Source organism: Amphiprion ocellaris, chromosome 13 (assembly GCF_022539595.1).
Source record: "Amphiprion ocellaris isolate individual 3 ecotype Okinawa chromosome 13, ASM2253959v1, whole genome shotgun sequence".
In the NCBI taxonomy this organism is placed as follows: domain Eukaryota; kingdom Metazoa; phylum Chordata; class Actinopteri; family Pomacentridae; genus Amphiprion; species Amphiprion ocellaris.
Window position 1 is genome coordinate 12,873,699 of NC_072778.1, and position 20,543 is coordinate 12,894,241.

A 20,543-nucleotide genomic window follows, 5' to 3' on the forward strand; every position below is an offset into this window, starting at 1 on the left:
TCATGGTGCAGAAAACCTACTTCCACGACACCTGTAAGCACTAAGAACGTTGTAGAAGCAGAGTGAAGAACAGTCAACATCTCTTGCGACTTAGAGCACAATTCTCTTAAGCCCGTGTCCACATACACATTGTCTCAGAGCATGCTGGGAAACTGTGCTCACCTACAGCCCAACACGCCACACAGCTCCCTCCTAGACGGTTCGCTCTTCCCCTGTGACCCACGTGTCCATGGCAAAGTCCCTGAGGTGTTGGGTAGAGCTGGATTTAAAGGCTCCTCCGTGGCTGCTAGATGTGGGGTGGTAGTCTGACGGTGGTCCTCAGGCTATGAATCCTTCCTCGGGGGGATCAGGCTCATGGTTACTGTAGCATTTGGTGCCGTTAGACATATTAAAGCAACAGAAACACAATTTCTCAGAAATGAAATTGAAATATTTTCAGCCATAATATATGGATGTCTGTCAAAACATATCTCTTAATAATGACATCGTATGAGGAAGTGTTTCATAATTATGACATACTTCAATAATATATAATTATGACCATAACATTCTGTTATTTTGAGGATTTAAGTTATATTTATGAGAATTGTTTAGATTAGTATGTAATTCTAAGTCACTGTTATCGCATAAATCACACTGAAAAAATGGTATGTCATCATTCTGATATACACAGTCATAATTGTGAAATAGAAAATCATAATTATAAGTTTATACTGCATATGTGACTTGAGTTTCTCCTAACTAGTATGTCAGGCAGGGGCTCACATCGGATAAAGAGGTGTGGTTAGGACTAAAACTTTAAAATTCTAATTTCAGGTTCAGATTTCAGATTGCTTTATTGTCATTCCGGCAGATGACATCAGAGATGTGCTGCAGAACGAAATGACCATGCAGGGTCAGCAATAAAAACACACACAATTAAAAACACCTGAGATAAAACAAAATAAGTTATAAATACTGGTACGGTAGTGCAGTGAATGAAATAAATAAGAAAACGAGAGAATAAATAAGAAGTTATTTCTTATAAATCTAGATTACCGGCTGAGTAAGGATTTCTACATTTTTGTAGTGCTAAGTGACTGACACCACATTTAAAACTGGATGAACCTGCTATACTTTACCTCGCATTGAAGCAGTACTAATGATTTGTTGTATTATGGCTATTTAGTAAGTACACGCAGTAACTAGTCTGTGTAATATGTAGTGATAGTCTCTGAAGAAAAAAAAAGCGGATACACTGCCTCTCTGTTTGTTGCATGTCAAATACAGACATCAGATCCCACTGCTTCGGTAGTATAGCAGCTGTTGAGCGACTCTCCTCCAACTCATTATCAAACCTCCACCTGTGACTTCCACCTGGATACACCATCAGCTCCAATTTCCACTGCAGCCACCCACCTGGAGAGAGAAACACCCACTCGGCTTCCCCCTGAGGCAAATTCAGTGTATTCCTTTGTGTCCACCAAAACAAAATCATGTAGCCTTTCCAGATGATGGCGTCACTGCTACACCTGATAACATAATAACACATTATATATATATATATATATATAAATATATATTTTTTTTTGTAATGTTACTGTGATTCTGTATGGTTTACCTTTTATGACCAATTGTATTACTTGACACCTTCCTTTCATTGTTGCTGGTAAATCTAGATATTTTCCCTTCCATTTTTTTCTTTTTTTTTTTCAGGGTGACACAAACTATCTGTACAGGGGCAGAATGTGTACTTGTTTTTCCAAGTGGCAAGTTAGGTCTGTGGTCATTTTGTCTGAGGAACGATGAGTGCTGAAATGTCTCTTTGAACCCTGCAGTGTAATAAAAAAAAGGAAGAGGAAATGACTCTCTTCTCTCTACATCACAACAGCAATTTTCTTGGGCTCGTTCCGCCTGCCTTATGAAGAGATCCGGGACATTGTGCTGGAGGTAGACGAGGAAAGACTGAGCGAATCACTCATCCAGGTAAGACTGATCTTCAGTTTGATGTGTTAGTTTTTGCCCTCACACACACGCACACGAACACACACACACACACACACACACACACACACACAGGCACACTTACTGAAGATTGTGTGAACTTGAGTCTTTGTGAAGAGTGTGTGAGGGAAAGCGGAAGAGATAATTTCCCTATGTGCTCACATGAAAACAGAATTTTTAAATTCCAGTGTCTGGTGGAGCGCTCAGTGACCCCATTTTAAACCTGCTATGGTCTGTCTCTGGCACCAGTCAGTCTTCCCTTTCTCATGTGGACCATAGAGACCCCCATTCATCCTCTTACAATGGATTATGAAGGACAAGACTTGGCAAAGTCTCCTCAACTCCACCCTCCTTTCCTCTTGTCTTTGTCTTATACCATGATTGATGAGCCTCCTAAATGCTAGTTGTTTTTGCTCACATTTTATTTCATTTTTACTTGTCTCTGAAAGCCTTAAATGGAAACAGGGCGAGTGCATCTGAGGTGAAAATGCATCACTGGACAGCGTTAGACTCCATCTGCACTAACATTTCCTTGTGCTTTCTTTGTGGCCACAGCAGCCATGGTGTCTTTTGATACTGTTTTATTTCAGCAGTAGGAGGTATAGACCTCAGGGGTGAGTTGCAAATAGAAGATTTGATTTCAATATAATCTTGGTAGTGATACACCCTGTTATGTGCATGAGTGTGTCCAACAGGGTTATTTGCTCTTTTTTCCCCCCAGACCAGCAGTGGGCATTGTTCAAGTGCTGATTTAAAGTCCAGAGGTACCAGGAGAAAAAAAAAACAAGAAAACATTTATACTGATATATATATATATATATATATATATATATATATATATATATATATATATATATATATATATATATATATATATATATATATATATATATATATATATATATATATATAAATGTCCTTTCCCACATGGCTTATCAACAAACAGTTATCCAGCAGCTTCCTTCCCACTGCTTTAAACACAGACGCTAGTATCAAGTGGAAAGGCAATATATATTTAGATGGGGTGTATCCAGGGAGCTGCCCTGCACTGCTATATTTTGAGCTCTGATAACCTTTAATTGGCTGGTAATCTAGAAGAAAGCACGGAGTGTACATTATGAAATGGCACATCACCTCCCTCTGCTTTGTGATGGAGAAAGGAAGTTAAGGTGTTGACCTTTTCCCATCTTCAGCCTTTCTGTTGCAAAGTAGTCTATATCTGCCAGCAGGGCAGCTGTGTCCCCAGCCAATCCCCACCAGAATCTTGTTGCACACAGTGGCCGGCAAATGGTTAGACTGGTGCACAGTAGTCAGTTTGGGTTACAGAGAAAAGAAGTACTCCATCAAACAGCTGCCATTAAAGTAACTGTGGCTTCGCTACCGACTATAACCACACAGGTGAAGCTGGCCAGTAGGCTGCTGAATTAGTGATCACTTTAATATTTGAAACCCTTTGTCCACATTTTTAAAGCTGTTAGGTATTCTCAAAGTCACTGACATGGCAATGAACCGACGCCGAGCAAGACAGTGATTAACAAATAATGACCAAATGTTTACAAAAGCACACAGACAAGAAAAAGCTACAGCATCTACTCTCAGATTTCCTCAGTGATGCAGGTATTCAGATACTGGCAGCTGTTGCTACCTTTGTTCCTTTTCTTCACAGTTATAAAAAATGCATGTGAATCAGCGATGTTATTGATATGACAGGTGGTCAGGGTTAGTCACACAGAAAAAAGAAATGTTTCTGTTTCCGCAGGCAAGCAGCTAGTCATCCTCCTTGACAGACTTTCAATTGTCACGTTTACGTCCTCCATCTCCCTCTTTAATAAATGTGAAGCAGGACAGTGAGGCTGCTAACAAAGAGGCAGGCTCAACGAGGCTCATGAGAGCAAGTGTATGAGTCAGCATAAGCATCTGGGAGCCAAGCTAATGTCACAAAGTCCAGGGGGAGGCGAGAGGACCAACTGAGTTAACTTATCGGTGCAGAAGGAGCACACATTTGGCAAGAGTGTGGCTGCTGGTTAGATAATGCTTCTAAAGACAGACTAAAGCCGGGCCTGCACAATGAAGACAGCACTTAAACAAAAAAATGCTTATTTACTTCCCAACATACAATGTCTGTCTTGTTCTTTTGTATATTTTTGTACTAGTCAGAATTACTTCTCTATTAATGTACAGTGGTTTCTCCATTTAGATTACTATTATTATTTGTTTTAGTCTTTTTTTTACAATTACAATGGTACTTGTTTGTGTAGCAAAATGAAACTCGAAGCATCACACATAGTTGTATGTATAGTTATAATTATTCAACTGCAGATATGCTAATAATTTATAATGTAAGATTATTAATATGAAGTGGATTGCTTGAAATTATAATTGAATCACTAAAAATGTAGGTTTCTCAGAAATGTTTGAGTGCTTGTGGCATATTTCTTTTTTGAATTTTTACCCATTATTGAATTGCGGATCATGCCACATTTAAGGTTGATCATAGTACATTTTATTTCATACTTTTGGTTTAGATACAAGTAGAATTTGAGTGGGAGACATGGAAGCAACATATATGTTATTGATAAGCAATATAGTAATTGCTGAATGCATGGGTCTGAGTCAAAAGCAGTGAATTTGTTGATCTAAAGTTGCTTGCATTCTGTCAATATCAGCTTGAACACATCGGCAAAATATGCACTGTATCCCACCAGTGTGTCAAATGCCATGTTGCGTTAGACTGAAAGCGTATTTTGCTCCACACAGTATTTCAAAATGTCATTTAGTATGAGAGGGACACAAAGCTATCATTGCTAATTTTTATGTATATGAAAATGTTGCTAATTGTATACTTAGATAACCGTCCTGGTGAAATACGAGTGACATGATTATATAATAGGATCATGCAGCTCACAAATTAAACACGGACACAAGCGACAAATGCCCAAGAAATACAGTTATAGCTATATTTAACGCTATACAGCGGCACTGAAGGAGAGCAAAGAGACTTCCTGCTGGGTGACACAGTCCTGAGTGTGGGCTCCATCTGCACAGTGCTCATCTACACTCATTATGCTGATTAATCACTCCACACCACCCACTTTCAGCCACACGCCAATCACCATTTATCCACATGGACAGATGCACACACGTACCGAGAAGGAAGATGTGTATGCATAGCAATAATACAAGGCAATGCATTTACCGTCTTGCTAATGCTACATAGAGTGGGTGATTTTGCACATTTACAGTAATAAAGGTAAATAATGGAATTGATCGGGGGGGGGGGTAGAAAATGAAAGAAGCTTGTTGTAGTAAAGGGTATACTATACATACAGCACTGCAAACTAAAAATAAAGTGCAGATAGAATGAAAAGTGAAGTCATGAATAATTTTTATTTATGTATTTACTTGCAGAAGAACAGAAGAAACCAAAGTCAACTCAGTATTTGTTCTTCTAGTTCTTGTTGTCCTTGGTACACTTGCACAGGTTGTTTTAAGCATCTTGGAGAACTTGCCACAGTTATATTGTGGATGTAACCTGTGTCAGTCGCTTATTTTTATTAGCACATTATTCCTGGCATATATTTGTGGCTGATCAGATGCCCTCTTAATAGTACTGCATCATGGATGCAAATTTATGAGGTGCCTACAACTTTTGGACAGTACAGTATATACAAGATGGAACATATATTATGTTTGATCAGCTGTTGTTTAACTGTTGTTGTGCTTTTATTAGTAGCTGTTATTCAGTAGTTTAAAAGGCTTTGCTGACACGGATTTAATTAGCCTATTGTCATTATTTGTACTTTTTTTCAGTTTTCCATTACAAATGTGACACTTATGTTGGTTTGATATCCAAGCGTTTCTCTCAATGACTGGTAATTTATCAGTTTATGTGACTCATTAGCAGTAATTAACACTTTCATCTTTAAAAAGGTGAAACTTCACCAAGCTGCCTGACAAAGCACACCTGTGTTTGTGGCCAGTGATGGACACCTCTCATAAACAAAGGCTCTGTTTAGACTGGTTTTGTTGTGCTTGTTACAGGAGAAAAATAAGACAGTGCAAAACTGTCCAAAATTCAGCGATGACAATCAAGCCGTGAATTGATAAATGAAAGAAATTGTGAAAACGGAAGGAATCAAGGAAGCAAGAGGTGTTCGTAATGCATCTAAAACTCTGTAACTCAATCTTATTATCTTCCTTCTCCGTCGACATGTCTAATGTAATGATTTGTCAGCAGAATGTGGCAGTGCGCTGGCCTTGAAGTACCCCTACAATGTGTCACCCTGGCAGAGTGGATAGATAGGAGTTGATTGGCTCTCCTTATTCTGCATTAGGGCCCATCAACGCCTCGGAGATGATGTACACATCCCTGAATGCTGGCAGACAGTCCTGGCTCTCACCATTCATCCATGCTCCATATGAATCCTTGCAATTCCATACTTATTTTCATCCTTATGCAGCTGGCATCCAAACATACGTACATAACATGCAAATGGATAGACAGTGTCAGTTATCCCCTCTGTCTTCACGTCCCTACGTGACTGTGTCATTTATCATGCAAGCAATAAATGTGTGTCTGCTCCTTGCACATGTGCAAACACACACACACAGGCATGTTTGCATGCAATCTATCGCCCTCTCTCTCACTCTTTGATTCTCATCTGCATACAATATTCATAGTGCTGGTGGACAGAGGTCACTTTTATATATCAGGTCAGCCTCATTGAATTCAGTCCCCCCTCCACCATACCCTGTATAACAATGAGATGAGGAGGACAATGAAAGACAACAATACGTGTTGGCTCACTGATAACAGGTTGAGTCTCAGAAAACCTGGCAAAGGTCTGCTTTTAAAGGGCTGACAGGCTCACAAAGCTATTCGCTGCTATTGTTGGCGAGCAACAGAAGCAGCAAAGGAAGGGTCCTGTAGAACTTGTTTGTGTGGGGAAGAGTCTGGCACATGCGCTCTGGGCTTCAGGGGCCCGGTTGCATTGTGTTTGCCTTTAGTTTGGTAGTGCTGAACTAGCCCCTAGTTATTTTTAGTTGCATCTGGCTAATTCTTCCTCAGTTGTATTGTTTAAATCATGATGTGACTATGCCCGTGACCTTGCTGTTATTGACTTAAGCTGGCTCTCCTTTGGCGTTTCAATTTCTCCAGAAGTCCCTCACAGCCCCTTTGCCCCCAGGGAGAAGGCTTAACTGGCATAATGATGGTATTTGGTCCCATGCCCTTATAGCTCTTGCCAATGAAACACAAGGAGGCCAAACAATGCCCAGATTATTAATAAGCACTTGTAAACTAGAATAGTTTATAGTGTAATCAACCGCTACACATGCAGCAAGTTACTCATAATAGTTCACTGTCAGGGTTACTATGCTGTAACAGAGCTGAGAGCGTAATTGTAGTGTCTTAATACATTCATTTATTATTTACTGAATTGCTGGTATAATTTTGTTATTCCTTGACAGTTTTCAAATACAGCCCACAGATTTTTTTTTTTTGTAATGTAGAGAAGCGCTCATGTTTTGTGTTTTATATGTGTTTTAAGCTCTTGGCGTCCAGTTTCACGTTACTGTTAAAAAATAAAAAAAAAAAAAAAAAAAAAAAAATATATATATATATATATATATATATATATATATATATATATATATATATATATATATATATATATATATATATATATATATATATATATATATATATATATCACCAACAGTCAAAATAGAAAGAAATACAATAAAATGTATTATAATCATTATTGTATTATCACGTATATATATTTGTTAGTTATCCTGAGCTAATTGTATTTTAGCAAACAAAAGAAAATTGTTGCTTATGTTTGCATAGTTCTGTAAGAATGTGACATTTATGTAATTTTCCTTTTGTTGAATTGTTTTCACTATTTGGTCAGGGGATTTATTGCAATTTCTGTATTCGGATCCAATATAGTAGTGACAATTTAGACCAAATTATTTCAACCACTCCAGTGACAAAATATTTTGTGGGGACTTCCCTTTCAAGGTAGCTGAAAATCTGTAGTAATCTCAATGACAAACCTTCCTCTGTTGTGGCAATGGTCGAGAGTAAAATTGAAAAAAGAGTTCAAGTGGCTGACAAATGTTATTATTGCATTACACATGGTTTTCAATCTCTGAGAGGAACTGTTTCCAAAGGCGTTGTTAGGAAGACTTCTTCCTTACAATAGGGGGGATTAAGTGGTATTGGTTTTTAGGAATTTAGATTAATGCTTAGCAAGTACACTCTCCAAGCTCTAACAGCTTCTTCTTTTGTCTTGCCACTTTTTCTCTTTATTTTTCTCACATAATATCTCTGCTGGACTACCTTTCATTCCCTTGCTGCTTAATTGGCACATCTTGGAAAATTGTTCTTTGTGATCACAGTTTTAAATTCTTAAGTTGTGTACAATACATGCATTCCCTCTTTTAATGCTCCCCCAGGGCAAATACAAGCTTTTCCAGGTCTAATCAGCTTTTCTACTTCCATCAAGAAAAAAAACAGCCTGTGGTTGCTCATGCACTATATATAGTTTTACAGCTGCTGAGTCCCTGTGATGTCCAATTATGGCCCATTTATAATTTAACCATGTCACATCAAAGCTCATCACAACATTGACCTCACTAGATCAGAGCTAATGCACAGTCACAAAGGCTTGTATTTAGTTTAGGCAACTTTAATCGGCCATTGAAGTTCAAAAGTTCCATTAAAATACACTTAATACATTTTGTATTCATGCTTGCATAGATATGTGGTTTGTGTGAAGTATGTGATTCAAATTCTGTCCATTCCTTCAGACTGGATGTGGGTCATTTTGATCGGATGTGGCTATTTTCCATATGTTGAGTTTTTTGGATTACCTGGCACACCGAACCCACTAATATCTATTTAAAGTCTGTGTTACCTTTAATCTCTCAAAACTTTGTGTATTTTAGATGCACAAATAAAAGTAATAGGTACAAATGCAAATCATAGCAGCCATTCTTTTTGTTTGTTAACCAGCAGTCATGGCAAATTGCACAGTGGAAGACAGATATTAGGACTATGTACAAGGTCAGAGTCAAAAGCTAAAGGTTGCCAGAAGCCCCTGAAAAATAAAGTCATCAATACTTTTTTTGTAGTTAACTTATTAGAAAGTGAAGTAAACAGAAAACAAAACTCAATTAAATCAATATTTAGAGTGACTTTCCACTACACAGTGGAAGACAAATTTTAGGATTATGCACAAGGTCAAGGCCAAAAGCCAAAGGTTGCCAGAACACCCTGAAAAAATAAAGTCATTAATACTTTTTTTCCCAGGTAAGTTATTAGAAAGTGAAGGAAACAGAAAACAAAACTCAATTAAATCAATATCTGGTGTGACTGCCCTTTGCCCCTAAAACAAGAGGTTATGTGGTTGAGTGGTAGATACACTTGTGGACAGTTTTACAGGGTACTTGGCAGAAAGCTTGTTCTAGCCATCTTTGAGAACTTGCCACAGTTCTGTGGGCTTAAGCTGTCTCGGTTGATTCTGTCTCTTCATGTAATCCCACACTGACTAGACGAAGTTAAGATCAGGGCTCTGTGAGGCCCTCACCATCTGCTGCAGCACTTCTTCTTGTTGCCGAAGATAGTTCTATGGTTGTAAGTTTGAGGTTGTTGTCATGCTCAGGAACGAATCTCGTACAAATATGAGTCTTCGCATCTGCATGACCTCAAATTTTTTGCACAGCGTAGCACACTGAGAATTCATTTCAAACAAACTGTAATCACAGTTTTTAGACTGCTGCAGAGCAGTTCTTTTCCCCACCCTTACTCAGAACATGCCATATGATCAAGCTGCTTGAAATGAGGGAGTCATCACTAAATGTTTTAGCACGCCCAGTTTTTGGTGTGTGTGGTAAGCTAAGTCTCGTCAGCAGATGATATGGCCCTGGGGGCTTGTTTTGCAGAATATCAGAGTGGCTTCTTAATGTTTAATGTCTGCCAATGTATTTTATATTACCCCATCTTCTTTTCAAAAGGAAAGGCTAATGACTAACACTGCACCGCTGCTATTCATTTGTAATTAGCATTGCCCTATGTTGTGTGCAAATGCACTAGTAAGAATATCAAAGAAAAGCAGAAAAGACACTCATTTTAACATATATGTCATCATCCCGACCCTTGAGTTTCTTGAAGCGATGATATTCATAGAAACAAAAATAAGCCTCACCTATCTCTGTGTTATTTTACAGCACGTCTTAGGTCTATTTTTTGCTCTTTGCACACTAATGCAATTTAATATAGTTTCATTTCCAATGGAATGAGAAAAAAGATATAGTTTCTACCCACCTGTATTATGCCACTTTTATTGGCTGCAGAAATCCTGAATGCATTTGCACTTGGATCACAGGCTATTAAAGCTTAAAATTTGCATTTTTTCCACCCAAAATGTAATTATTATCGCTAACTTTTTTTTGTTTGTTTTTAATGTCTCCTCTGTTTTCCCTCCCTTAGACAATAAATGTGTTGTTTTGTAATATGTACATCCATATGAATTAATTTGATTGTTTTGATTGACGCATGCACGCATGCACGCACACTCTCTCAAATGTATACGATGCTTTGGAAAGTACTGCACCATATAGCACAACAGCTAAAAGTTTGATTATGTACAGTTTATGCCACTCCTCCTCTGGCATACTGGGTGCTTTCTTAACAGAGTAAAAATTAGTTTTCTGTTTTCACTTTCCAATTCTGTCTCTTTGTTTCTGTGACAGATGGCACATCACTCAAAGAGACACTCTCAGACAGCAGAGTCCACAAACAAATTAATTTCTATTACTGTTTTGCATGCTGGCTCTCTTCTTATTTGACTGACAGTCTCATCATATACCAGCTCTGTATTAGGATGACTATATGAGACATTGCAAAAGAGGAATGTTCACAAATGAGAGACAATTTCAGAGCAGTGCAGTAGAGTTCATCCACTTTTCTCTACCTTGACGTTTATTATCATGCGTTTCTTTGGAAATGTTCTGCATACAATTTGTCTCCAAGTGTTTCGTAAAAACTGTTTTATTGTAATGAAGTGTGATCCTATGTGAATTCACATTTTAAAGCAATGTTCACAATCAGTTAATATTTTTTTTTTTTTTTAATGTGTAAGTTCTGAAGTGCTCACACATATTCAGGTGGGGGTGGATGAGCTCTGAAAAGCATTTTGTTTATCTCGTGCTATCGCTGTTTTTTTTGTTTACTTCTTTTATGTCAGCGTCGCTCATTTCTGTCCGTCTCTTTCTTTACCAAATTCTGCCTCTCTGTTTATATCTTTTCTTTTTGTATATGAACCTGTATTTGCCTTCTCAGTTTCCCTCTTAATCCGCCTTCACACCCTCCATGGTACATGTGAGTGCTCAGGTGTGCACGTTTAAAAAATAAATACATAAATAAAATCCCCTATTTATATATTCTAAAAGACAAATTTAATGTCACACAAAGTCTGTCAGGGTTTCCAGCCCCAACCCTCAAATTAATCCCTCCCCCCCATCTCTCTCTCTCTCAACCTGTTTTCGTCTCTGTGTTTATGTCTTTCTCTTAGACTGCATTTCTCATTTAGTTTAATGCGATTTTAGAATCTGTCACACTCAGTTTGTTGCCTGTCAATCTGTCACTGTAGCTTTGCTCACAGTGAGATTTGAGGTGTTTGTGTGGTTTGGCAGGATGTACATTCTGTCAACTATGCAGCCTGTATGACTGATGTGCATTGTTTAACATATTTACCTCTGAGACAAGATTTGCCATTCCTTATTGTTGTTTTTTCTTATTTTTTTTCTAGTATGTTGCTTCTAATCCTAATTGTTGGAACTGTCAGGCTATATTAATGAATGTTTTATGAGAAAAAGACATAATTGTAAATATGTTACATGTGATTACGAATATGATAAAATGGATGCACTTTATCAGTATTGTTTTTGTACAAAATTTAAATGAACAGTGTTGAACATGAACATTTGGTAGGCACAGCATTATCTGTCAACACTGCCCTCATTCTCACAGACAAAAACTCAACCTGATAGCCTTTGTTCCACATATTCAGATTCCGCTTCTGTGTTGGTAACCTTTTGTCTGAGATGGATGCTGTCTGCACCCACAAAGTATGTGGAAAGTTACTATTTTCTCTCTCTTTTGACTCTTAAGCTTATTTTGGAGAAAAAAAAATGTTTGAAATTACTGATAATGTCTTTCTTGTTTTTTTAAATTCAAACTGTCAAGGGTTGGTGTGAGAAGTACGGTTTGCAGAAAGTTGAGAAGTCTTCTTGTCTGTTGATTATTGTGTTATTGATTCAAAGTGAAGCCTTCACTGATTTACCATGAGTCAGGTAGGGAGCCCGCTGAGGTGTCACGGCAGGGAGATGGCAGTCCCATGTTGCTCTTCATCACAAGGCATGGGCAGAATACCACATGCTTCTCTGTCTCCCAAAATTGAGGAGAAAATCAATTAAAGGGAGAAAATCACATCTGTCAAGCACATGGCAGACATGGCTCTTCTTCTGTCTTTGTTATAGACCTCCCATAGGCCTTTTAGAAAGGAACACAGTTTACTCAGATCATCTTTGAGACGTCAGGTGACTCTCTCTCCTTTCTCCTTTATTTAACCCAGCTTAATAAAGACTTTATTGCTCTGAGAAAAGCTTTATCGATTGACGTGTCTCAGACTGTATCTTAAGGCTTCTTGGGCTTCTTTATCATTTTGACATTACTGTTGGGAATATGCTCCTCTTTGCTCTCAGTGCGTTTCATGAGCTATGGGTAAAGTAGGCACTGTGCAGATTGTAGATCCAAGTCAGACTTTCAAATGGCGATCCAAGTAGACTTGTGATTTTTCTTTCACACAATATGGTATTTACTTATTTCTTTATTGTTGTAGAAAATATTAAACGATGTGCACAGTCACTGATATTTATTTTAACCTTAATATCAAAGCTTTTCTGTACTTTTTTTACTTTACATTTGCACCACATCACCACCCACTGTTTTAACAACATGTAGTGTCAGAAACTGTTTGGTTAGGTTTATGGCTAATGCATGCCCAATCCCGCCCTTTAAACTCTATTAGCTTGGCATGGGTTTTGGATGCTGTGAAACTGTGAACTTGATTCCCTGGAAGCTGGCTGACAGCAGCAGAGATCAAAGTACGGAAGTGAAAGCCCTACAGATACTGTCATCCTCTACAAATGTTTAGTGAACCATAACCTGTATCTCATTACTTTTACACTCTCCTTTACCCTCTCAAACGCTTCCATTCCTCAAGTACAGACCTTCCTCAGTCTGCATAGCACGAATGCAATTATTTCACCAATATCTACTACATTTATTTTGTTTATGTTTGTGCCCTAAATAATATAATTCTAAATGATTGTGAGGGGAAACATCAGAATCGGCGTTGCAAGTCTCCCTCTGAGTCCTTGAGTTGACCTGCTGTCAGTAAATCTACAATAAATTGATTGAGTATTGTGTGCAATGATATCCCAATCTGTTTAAGACTTAGAATAACAACCATTAACAATTGGCTGCACATTGGTGTTATGGTTATTCTACAAATTGAAATTTAACACGTTTTGACAAGCACGCATGCATTGTGTTTTCACGTTTGTACACTGACAGAAATGAATTGTGCACAAGCTACTGTTTTGTTACTGTCCCAGGCAAAGATAAATTGATTCATCTGTATTGATTGATTGGGGAACATAGCTGAGTGATTTTTTTTATGATTATGCAACAGAATAAAATGGAATTTTGAAGGATGAATATGAAATAAAATGTACACTATTAGAATTGTGATGATCAAAGGAAGATTTTAAATGTTCCCATGTTTGAGCTTCCATAAAATACGTATTTTCCACTCGCATCAAGTCTTAATACATAGCATCACTAAATTTTACCTTCAGTAAACCCTTATTCTTGTCACTTATTCAGTTTATTTACTTTTATGACACATCCAGCCCACAGTTTGACACTGACATACTAGGATTTATGAGGTTTTAACCTGAACAACCAAGTTTGCTGTTTCCTGTGTTGTGTCACGGCACATGTGCTAATATGTAGCGCCTTCATCTTCGCCCAAGGCGATAAATGAATGTGTAGTGTTGCTAGCATACTTCCAGTAATCTCTCCTAGACTGCTGTGTGTGTCTGGTGGCCTGCGGTGAGGAGTCTGGCCCAGCATCATCACCCAGTCTCCCACATTGCCACACATATGGTGCTGCCTTTGTGTCAATTGTACTCTATGGGGTTTCTGATAATTAACAAGATGACAGACAAATGAAATGACAAGCACAAGGTGGATTCGATTTTCCACCACCTTGTCTTCTTTCTGCCTGTTTCACTTGCATTCAGTTGTCGCATTTTGAATTGTTGTAGATTACTTTCACCTTTTTCAAAGCATTAATTCCACTTATACTGTAATTACGTATGTTTTCCACTTTGAAAGGTGCAGATCCAACTAACAGTTGTAATTATGCACATTTGTATATTGTTGCCTTTGATTTGTCGCACGCCTAAGTAGTAGATACAAGGGCAACTTCACTTAAGAAAGAAAGATGCGATATTAGAAATGGACTGGGTTCTTTTCTCCTTCATTTCTATACTGTGCCAAACCAGACTCAACTCAAATGGAAAGGCATTGTGAAAGACTTACAAAAATATACCTCTAATTGTTTGACAGAGAAGCACAGTTTAAATAATTGGATTTGCCACAGCATTAGCAATAACTATTGCAATGGATGAATGATTTGCTTCTGCACTCATGTTGTTTTATTCTGAGCCAGTGATACATTGTCAGAGAACTTCGTTACTAATCCACCTGCTAATGTCAGGAGAAGAACTTTATTCACATCACATTGTGCTCTCCGTTTCTCTCCCAGCACATTGTTTTTGTTCATTTGGAATTGTACTTACATACGCTTCAGTCTGAGTGGGATCAATCAGTGTAGTTTACGAAATCCTGATTCCTAAAGGATGGATGGATGGATGGATGGATGGATGGATGGATGGATGGATGGATGGATGGATAGATGGATAGATAGATAGATAGATAGATAGATAGATAGATAGATAGATAGATAGATAGATAGATAGATAGATAGATAGATAGATAGATAGATAGATACTTTATTAATCCCAAGGGAAATTCAAAAGCCTGTTCAACTAGCATTTCAGACAGTTCGAGCATGTATTTCTAAAGAACATAGTCTAAATTATGTTAATTTCCCTTTGCCAATAATTTATGAAATCATCAGGTATGAGACAGAGTTAGGAAGAGTTTCTTCCTTTAAGGTCATCAGTGAATAATTACAGTAGCTTCCATTGCTGGGATCTACAGAAAAGGTACTTAGTCATCGCTTATTTTCAATATAATCCTTACAGTTCCAATTACACAAATGTTGTTGTTTTTTTGTTTTATGCTATCAACAATGCTTTCTGCTTTTGCTGATATGATCAAACGCCGTCATTATTAAGGCACCGATGCTTGCCGCAGACCCTAATTGGGGCTTTGGCAAAAACAAGTAACATTTCATTTAATGGCTTCATACCAAACAGGACTGCATGGCTTGCGTTATGGCTTACTTTTTATATTGCTGAATTCCCTGAGGGAAGGACAGCGATGTCATCATTAGTGGGCAGTGTTCTACGGCTGTGTTGTCTGTGATGGGTGCTGAGGTCTATAGCGTGGTCAGACAGGCCTGTGGCCCAGCAGCAGTGTCTGCTCTCTGTTTTTTCCTGTCTGGGCTTCCATCTGGCCACGTGATCCTGCGCCAGTCTGCTCCTGCTGAATAAATTTGGGGGGCTAATGAGGAAGGAAGCTTTGTGAAGACCTGGAAAAGGGCAGCTCTTCCTCTTCTTCTCCTCTGAGAAAAAGAGGGGGAAAAGTCGCTGTGGTCAATTTTATTAACTTGGCTGACCTTCACACAAACAATTAACATTTACAGAAAACGCAGCCCCTCCTATTATCTTCCTCATCTCCATCTTAATCTTCAACCTCACCACCAGCAGTTTTTTTCTTTTTTTTCCCCTGCTTCCGCAAAGGAAATTCATCATGCAGTAGCAAATTAGTGGCAAACCCGTTGCATGTATTTTATAGACAGTTGCAAGGTGATGTGGATTATACCGTAGAAGGTCTGCTATCTGAAGGTCCCTGACATGTTCAGTAATTGGCTAAGGGCCACTACTCCCACTGCAAAGAACCAACAGTGAGCAGTGATTATCTGACCTTATCTACTCACTTTTCTGTGAGACAATCAACAAACCTCTGTGCATTCTTAGTGAAACCGGGTTTAACGAAGATAAATTTACATGATCAAAATGATTTACTTTGACTGTTTTGTGTGTTGTCTGTGTCCATTTCTGGATGTATTAAAAGCATTAAATGTCAGTAGTTGTTCTTCCATAGCACTAGGAATGTGCATCCAGAGGCTCAAGTTCATATATAACTTTAACCTTTTAACTGTCTCATATGAACAAATGGCATTTTTTGTGAAAAGAAAAAAAAAGTGTTAACTGTTAACTACCCAGGCAAGCTGAAAAAGAACACATTCACTCTTTGCTTGTGTGAACTCTTTTTTTTTTTTCCCCGCTATGTAATGCAAGCGGTCATCCTCGTCTGTGAGGTGATTTTTATCCCGATGTGGACAGAAAATGAGATTTGCATTAACAGTAGCTTCCTGTGTGTGTGTGTGTGTGTGTGTGTGTGTGTGTGTGTGTGTGTGTGTGTGTGTGTGTGTGTGTGTGTGTGTGTGTGTGTGTGTGTGTGTGTGTGTTTCTATGTCTGTGTGTGTGCGCTTGCGTGGGTTCTTCCATTTGCAGAACCTGATAAAGAACCTGCCGGAGCAGAAAGAGCTGAGTGCGCTGGCGGAACTAAAGGGTGAATACGACGAGCTTGTAGAGTCGGAGCAATTTGGCATTGTGGTGAGTAAAGTTTACTGGTGTCTACAGGACTCCCACAAGGGAACACACATTATACACAGTCATACTCCCTGTTCTCGTCAAACACTTTGAATAGCACGCACAATTAAGAAATTTAATTTTTGGTTTAGACAGTGGTATAGCTTGGACATTGGGATACCTTAAATTGATTCATCCCCAGATGATTCAATGGTCTTTAATTTCAACATCTAACAATACAGACGGCATATTTAATTAAAACAAAGTCAATTTGGTAACCCAGCATTCAAAGGACAGAGGCCATGCTATGAAAAAAGTGTTTTTGACTTGATCAAGAACTTAACGAACATCATATTTTGACATCAGCTGTCAATGTTGTCTCATGAGCAAATCATACCCCAAGGCTATATATCTTGTCTGTAATAAAGTTCTCTGAAAAGTCTGCAGCTGTAGTCAGCTTCCGTAGTGATGTATCCCAATCCTCTAATCAATTAATCATGAACAGCCAAAGTTCTGTCTTTTGCAGTAGTGAGATAAATAATGATGTAGGTAACACATTGTATATCTGGATTCTAACCTCCTGACAATAGTATTTATTTTCACACAAGTACTTGATTTGGAACACAATCGTTAAGGCTCGTTCTGTGATATTTTCACTAGGATGTTTCGTATGTATCATCAACCTATTTTTATTTTCTGGCAGCCTTGGAGTTTTGCATGCACTGGCAACTTCACCCCCTGCCTTTTCACATTAGCCCATGCTCTCGCTAGGATTAGACCTTGCTGATGACCGAGAAGGCGGGGTTGAATAGTTACTGTAAATCTGTGGTAGGAGAAGGGGAGTACATCATCAAGCTGCTCTGACCTTTACACTTAGTTACAGCTGTAATTACTTTTTAATTAACTGCTCTTGCCATCCATTTACCAAATGAATACCCCAACACTTAAGGCAACAGTTAAAGGAAGTGTTATCTTTAAAGCTAACTTTACAACAAGATCATAGAGGTACATTATGCAGTTTTACTAAAGACATGTTCAGGTGGAGCCAAGGGTCGCCGGTGTGCTCCATCACACTAGTTATTCTCTTTACTTGTTGAAGGCTTTTTACCTGCGTCTTTTAGAAGATGTAACGAAGCAGAGGGAGGCGGTTTCCCTCGTGATCTCACCAGAGTTGTGTGATCATATATCTCCCCAATGATGAAGAAGCTCCTCATTGCGGAGATATTTGGTTCCCCTGGGAAATAAACCATGTTCAAGCTTTTCTCTGCCAGAGCCGTCGCCAGCTTTCAATTTGATTTCTACTTATTGTATACAAATCAGTGTGTGCGCTTATTTGGATTTGTGTATGTGTGTGCGTGTGTGTGTGTATGTGTGCATGAACAGTCGTCTGTGCGAGGAATGGGCCTGGGTGGGATTGTGGGTGTGTGAGTGTTGCCACATATCATGTTTGTGTTAATTCCTTTCCTTAATAGCGATTGTTTCTTGTTTCCCTTTGTTTTTTGTATGTGGGTTTTTTTTGGTTTTTTTTGCTTCAATCATTCCACTCCGAAGTCCACAAGTATTGATTGGGGCTGTTATATTATTTATGACAAATCTGTTTAATGGGAAATTCCTTTATCCATATAAAAGTCAGGAGGGACGTGGGAAATGGGTAAATCCCATTTGCTAAAGAGGGTAGTTGATTTTCAGTTTATTAGCGGCAGCCGTAATTGCACCAGAGATTCAACATGATGGTGATGGCAAGTCGGTAAAAGTTTATCGGATTTCTTTTCTGTCTTTGCGTGCTCACCTTTTTAACAGCTATTGTGTCACCTTTTTTTTCAGATGTCCCTGAGATTGCAAGTAGCAGAATTCTTGATTGAGAAGCTTAACAGTTAGATTTTCAAAGCCTTTTGTGCCTTAATGCAAATATGGCATATCATTTTCGTTCCTATATAGATGTTCATTATTTGTCTCAGAAATACTATGGCTTCAAGGTGCAATTCCCCTGTCAAGTGAGCAACAAATTGCTTCCAATCAGTGAAATGCTGCTCTTAATACATGTGTTTTTCAGGGTGGATCATGCATATAATGAGCTCATATATTTTATGTATGGTGGCACTCACTTGCCTACTCATTGAGTGTCAGATTAGCATAGCAAAAATGTGGGCCCCTATAAATGGGTAGATTTGTCAAGTGTTAACGGAAGAAATAAGTACCTGTAAAATAAACACAAAAGTATGTGTTTTTTCCTTGCATTGCCCAGAATATTTGTATCTTTTTGGATGTTGTTTTTTTTTAAATGGTTATGTTATGGGGGCAACAGCAAAACTTTTAATTCAAATTTTAATTTACTGCAATAGAAAGGCCGAGTATGTCAAGCATCTCTATCAAGAAGAAAAACAAGAGTGACAACTTTTTAATAGTATGACAGTCAGCACAAACTCTTTATCTCAAAATAAATACATACTGTTCATGAATAACTAATTAACATATAAATAAATTAAAACTTCATGATAAGCTTCTTAAATAAATGCAATAAGAAAGTATGGGTGAGCTGCACACAATTATTCCATCTAAATAAATAAAAAAGTGGAAAAAAAAAGTAGGATTTCTTTTTCAGCTGAATGATAATCTGGAACTAGGCCTTGGATATTTGTTTTTATACAATGTAAGTCACTTAATATTGTTTCTTTTCACTATTATTTCTACATTCAGATGAGTTCAGTTAAACTCCTACGACCACGACTCAACGGCATTCTGTTTAAGCTGACGTTTGAGGAGCAGGTGAATAACATCCGACCAGACATCATGAATGTGACATTCGCCTGTGAAGAGGTGAAGAAGAGTGAAGGCTTCCACAAACTCCTGGAGATGATACTGCTGGTTGGCAATTACATGAATGCTGGCTCGAGGAACGCCCAGACGTTTGGCTTCAACATCAGCTTTCTTTGCAAGGTGACGCACTGTTAGAGCACACAGAACCGTGTTCACAAAATGTTAAAATGTAAAGTGGCTGACTTGTGATTGTTCATTTTACTTCACGTTTCAAAGGTAAAACACATTGGTTTCAAATATATTTTGATTTAGTCGACTCTATTTTGATCTAATTTGAGATTAGCCGACAATCAAATAAAACAGTTTCAATACAACAAATATTAAGAAGTGTGGAACTACCGGGAAGACAGAATGTGTGTTCACTGCCAGATAAAATCACAGCACGCAAAGGTGTGAAAGCGAAGACTGGCAGCCATGCACACCCAACTATACAAAGCACAACGAAGCTGTCAGCTGCCGCACAAAGCGAGGGTGACTCGGGTTACAATGAAAACAGGGTTCTTGCTTTGATTTTAAAATGATACCACAGGAGGAAGGTGGCTCTAAAAGTAGGAAATTATAGTCAGGAAGTTGTTATTGTTTGTTATTTATTTACATAAATCAGTGTAACATGACATGTTTTTTGTTTTTTTAATATTTTTGTCTATAAATGGTGCAGTTTTTTTTAAAACTTCCTTTTTTAGGCCAAACAAGGCTTTATTTCAATTGAATCTGTACAAGATTTATGTAGGATGTATAGTCATGTACAGACATAGGAACCAAAGCACTGACCATATTAACCGGCGTTGTGATTTTGTATATTGTTGCACTTGCTATTTAAA

At 38.2% G+C, this 20,543-nt stretch overlaps 1 protein-coding gene across 6 annotated transcripts in view; it reads left to right on the plus strand.

Annotated features, from left to right (window-relative positions):
• The window catches only part of diaph2 (diaphanous-related formin 2), a 373,465-nt gene that overhangs the window by 206,097 nt on the left and 146,825 nt on the right, over positions 1-20,543 (plus strand). For all 6 annotated transcript variants that reach the window (XM_055016416.1, XM_055016421.1, XM_055016420.1 and 3 more), the window contains 3 exons: positions 1,871-1,965; positions 16,828-16,929; positions 19,603-19,842. In XM_055016416.1, the coding sequence (XP_054872391.1) occupies positions 1,871-1,965; positions 16,828-16,929; positions 19,603-19,842 (437 nt within the window). The remainder of the gene's footprint in view (positions 1-1,870; positions 1,966-16,827; positions 16,930-19,602; positions 19,843-20,543) is intronic.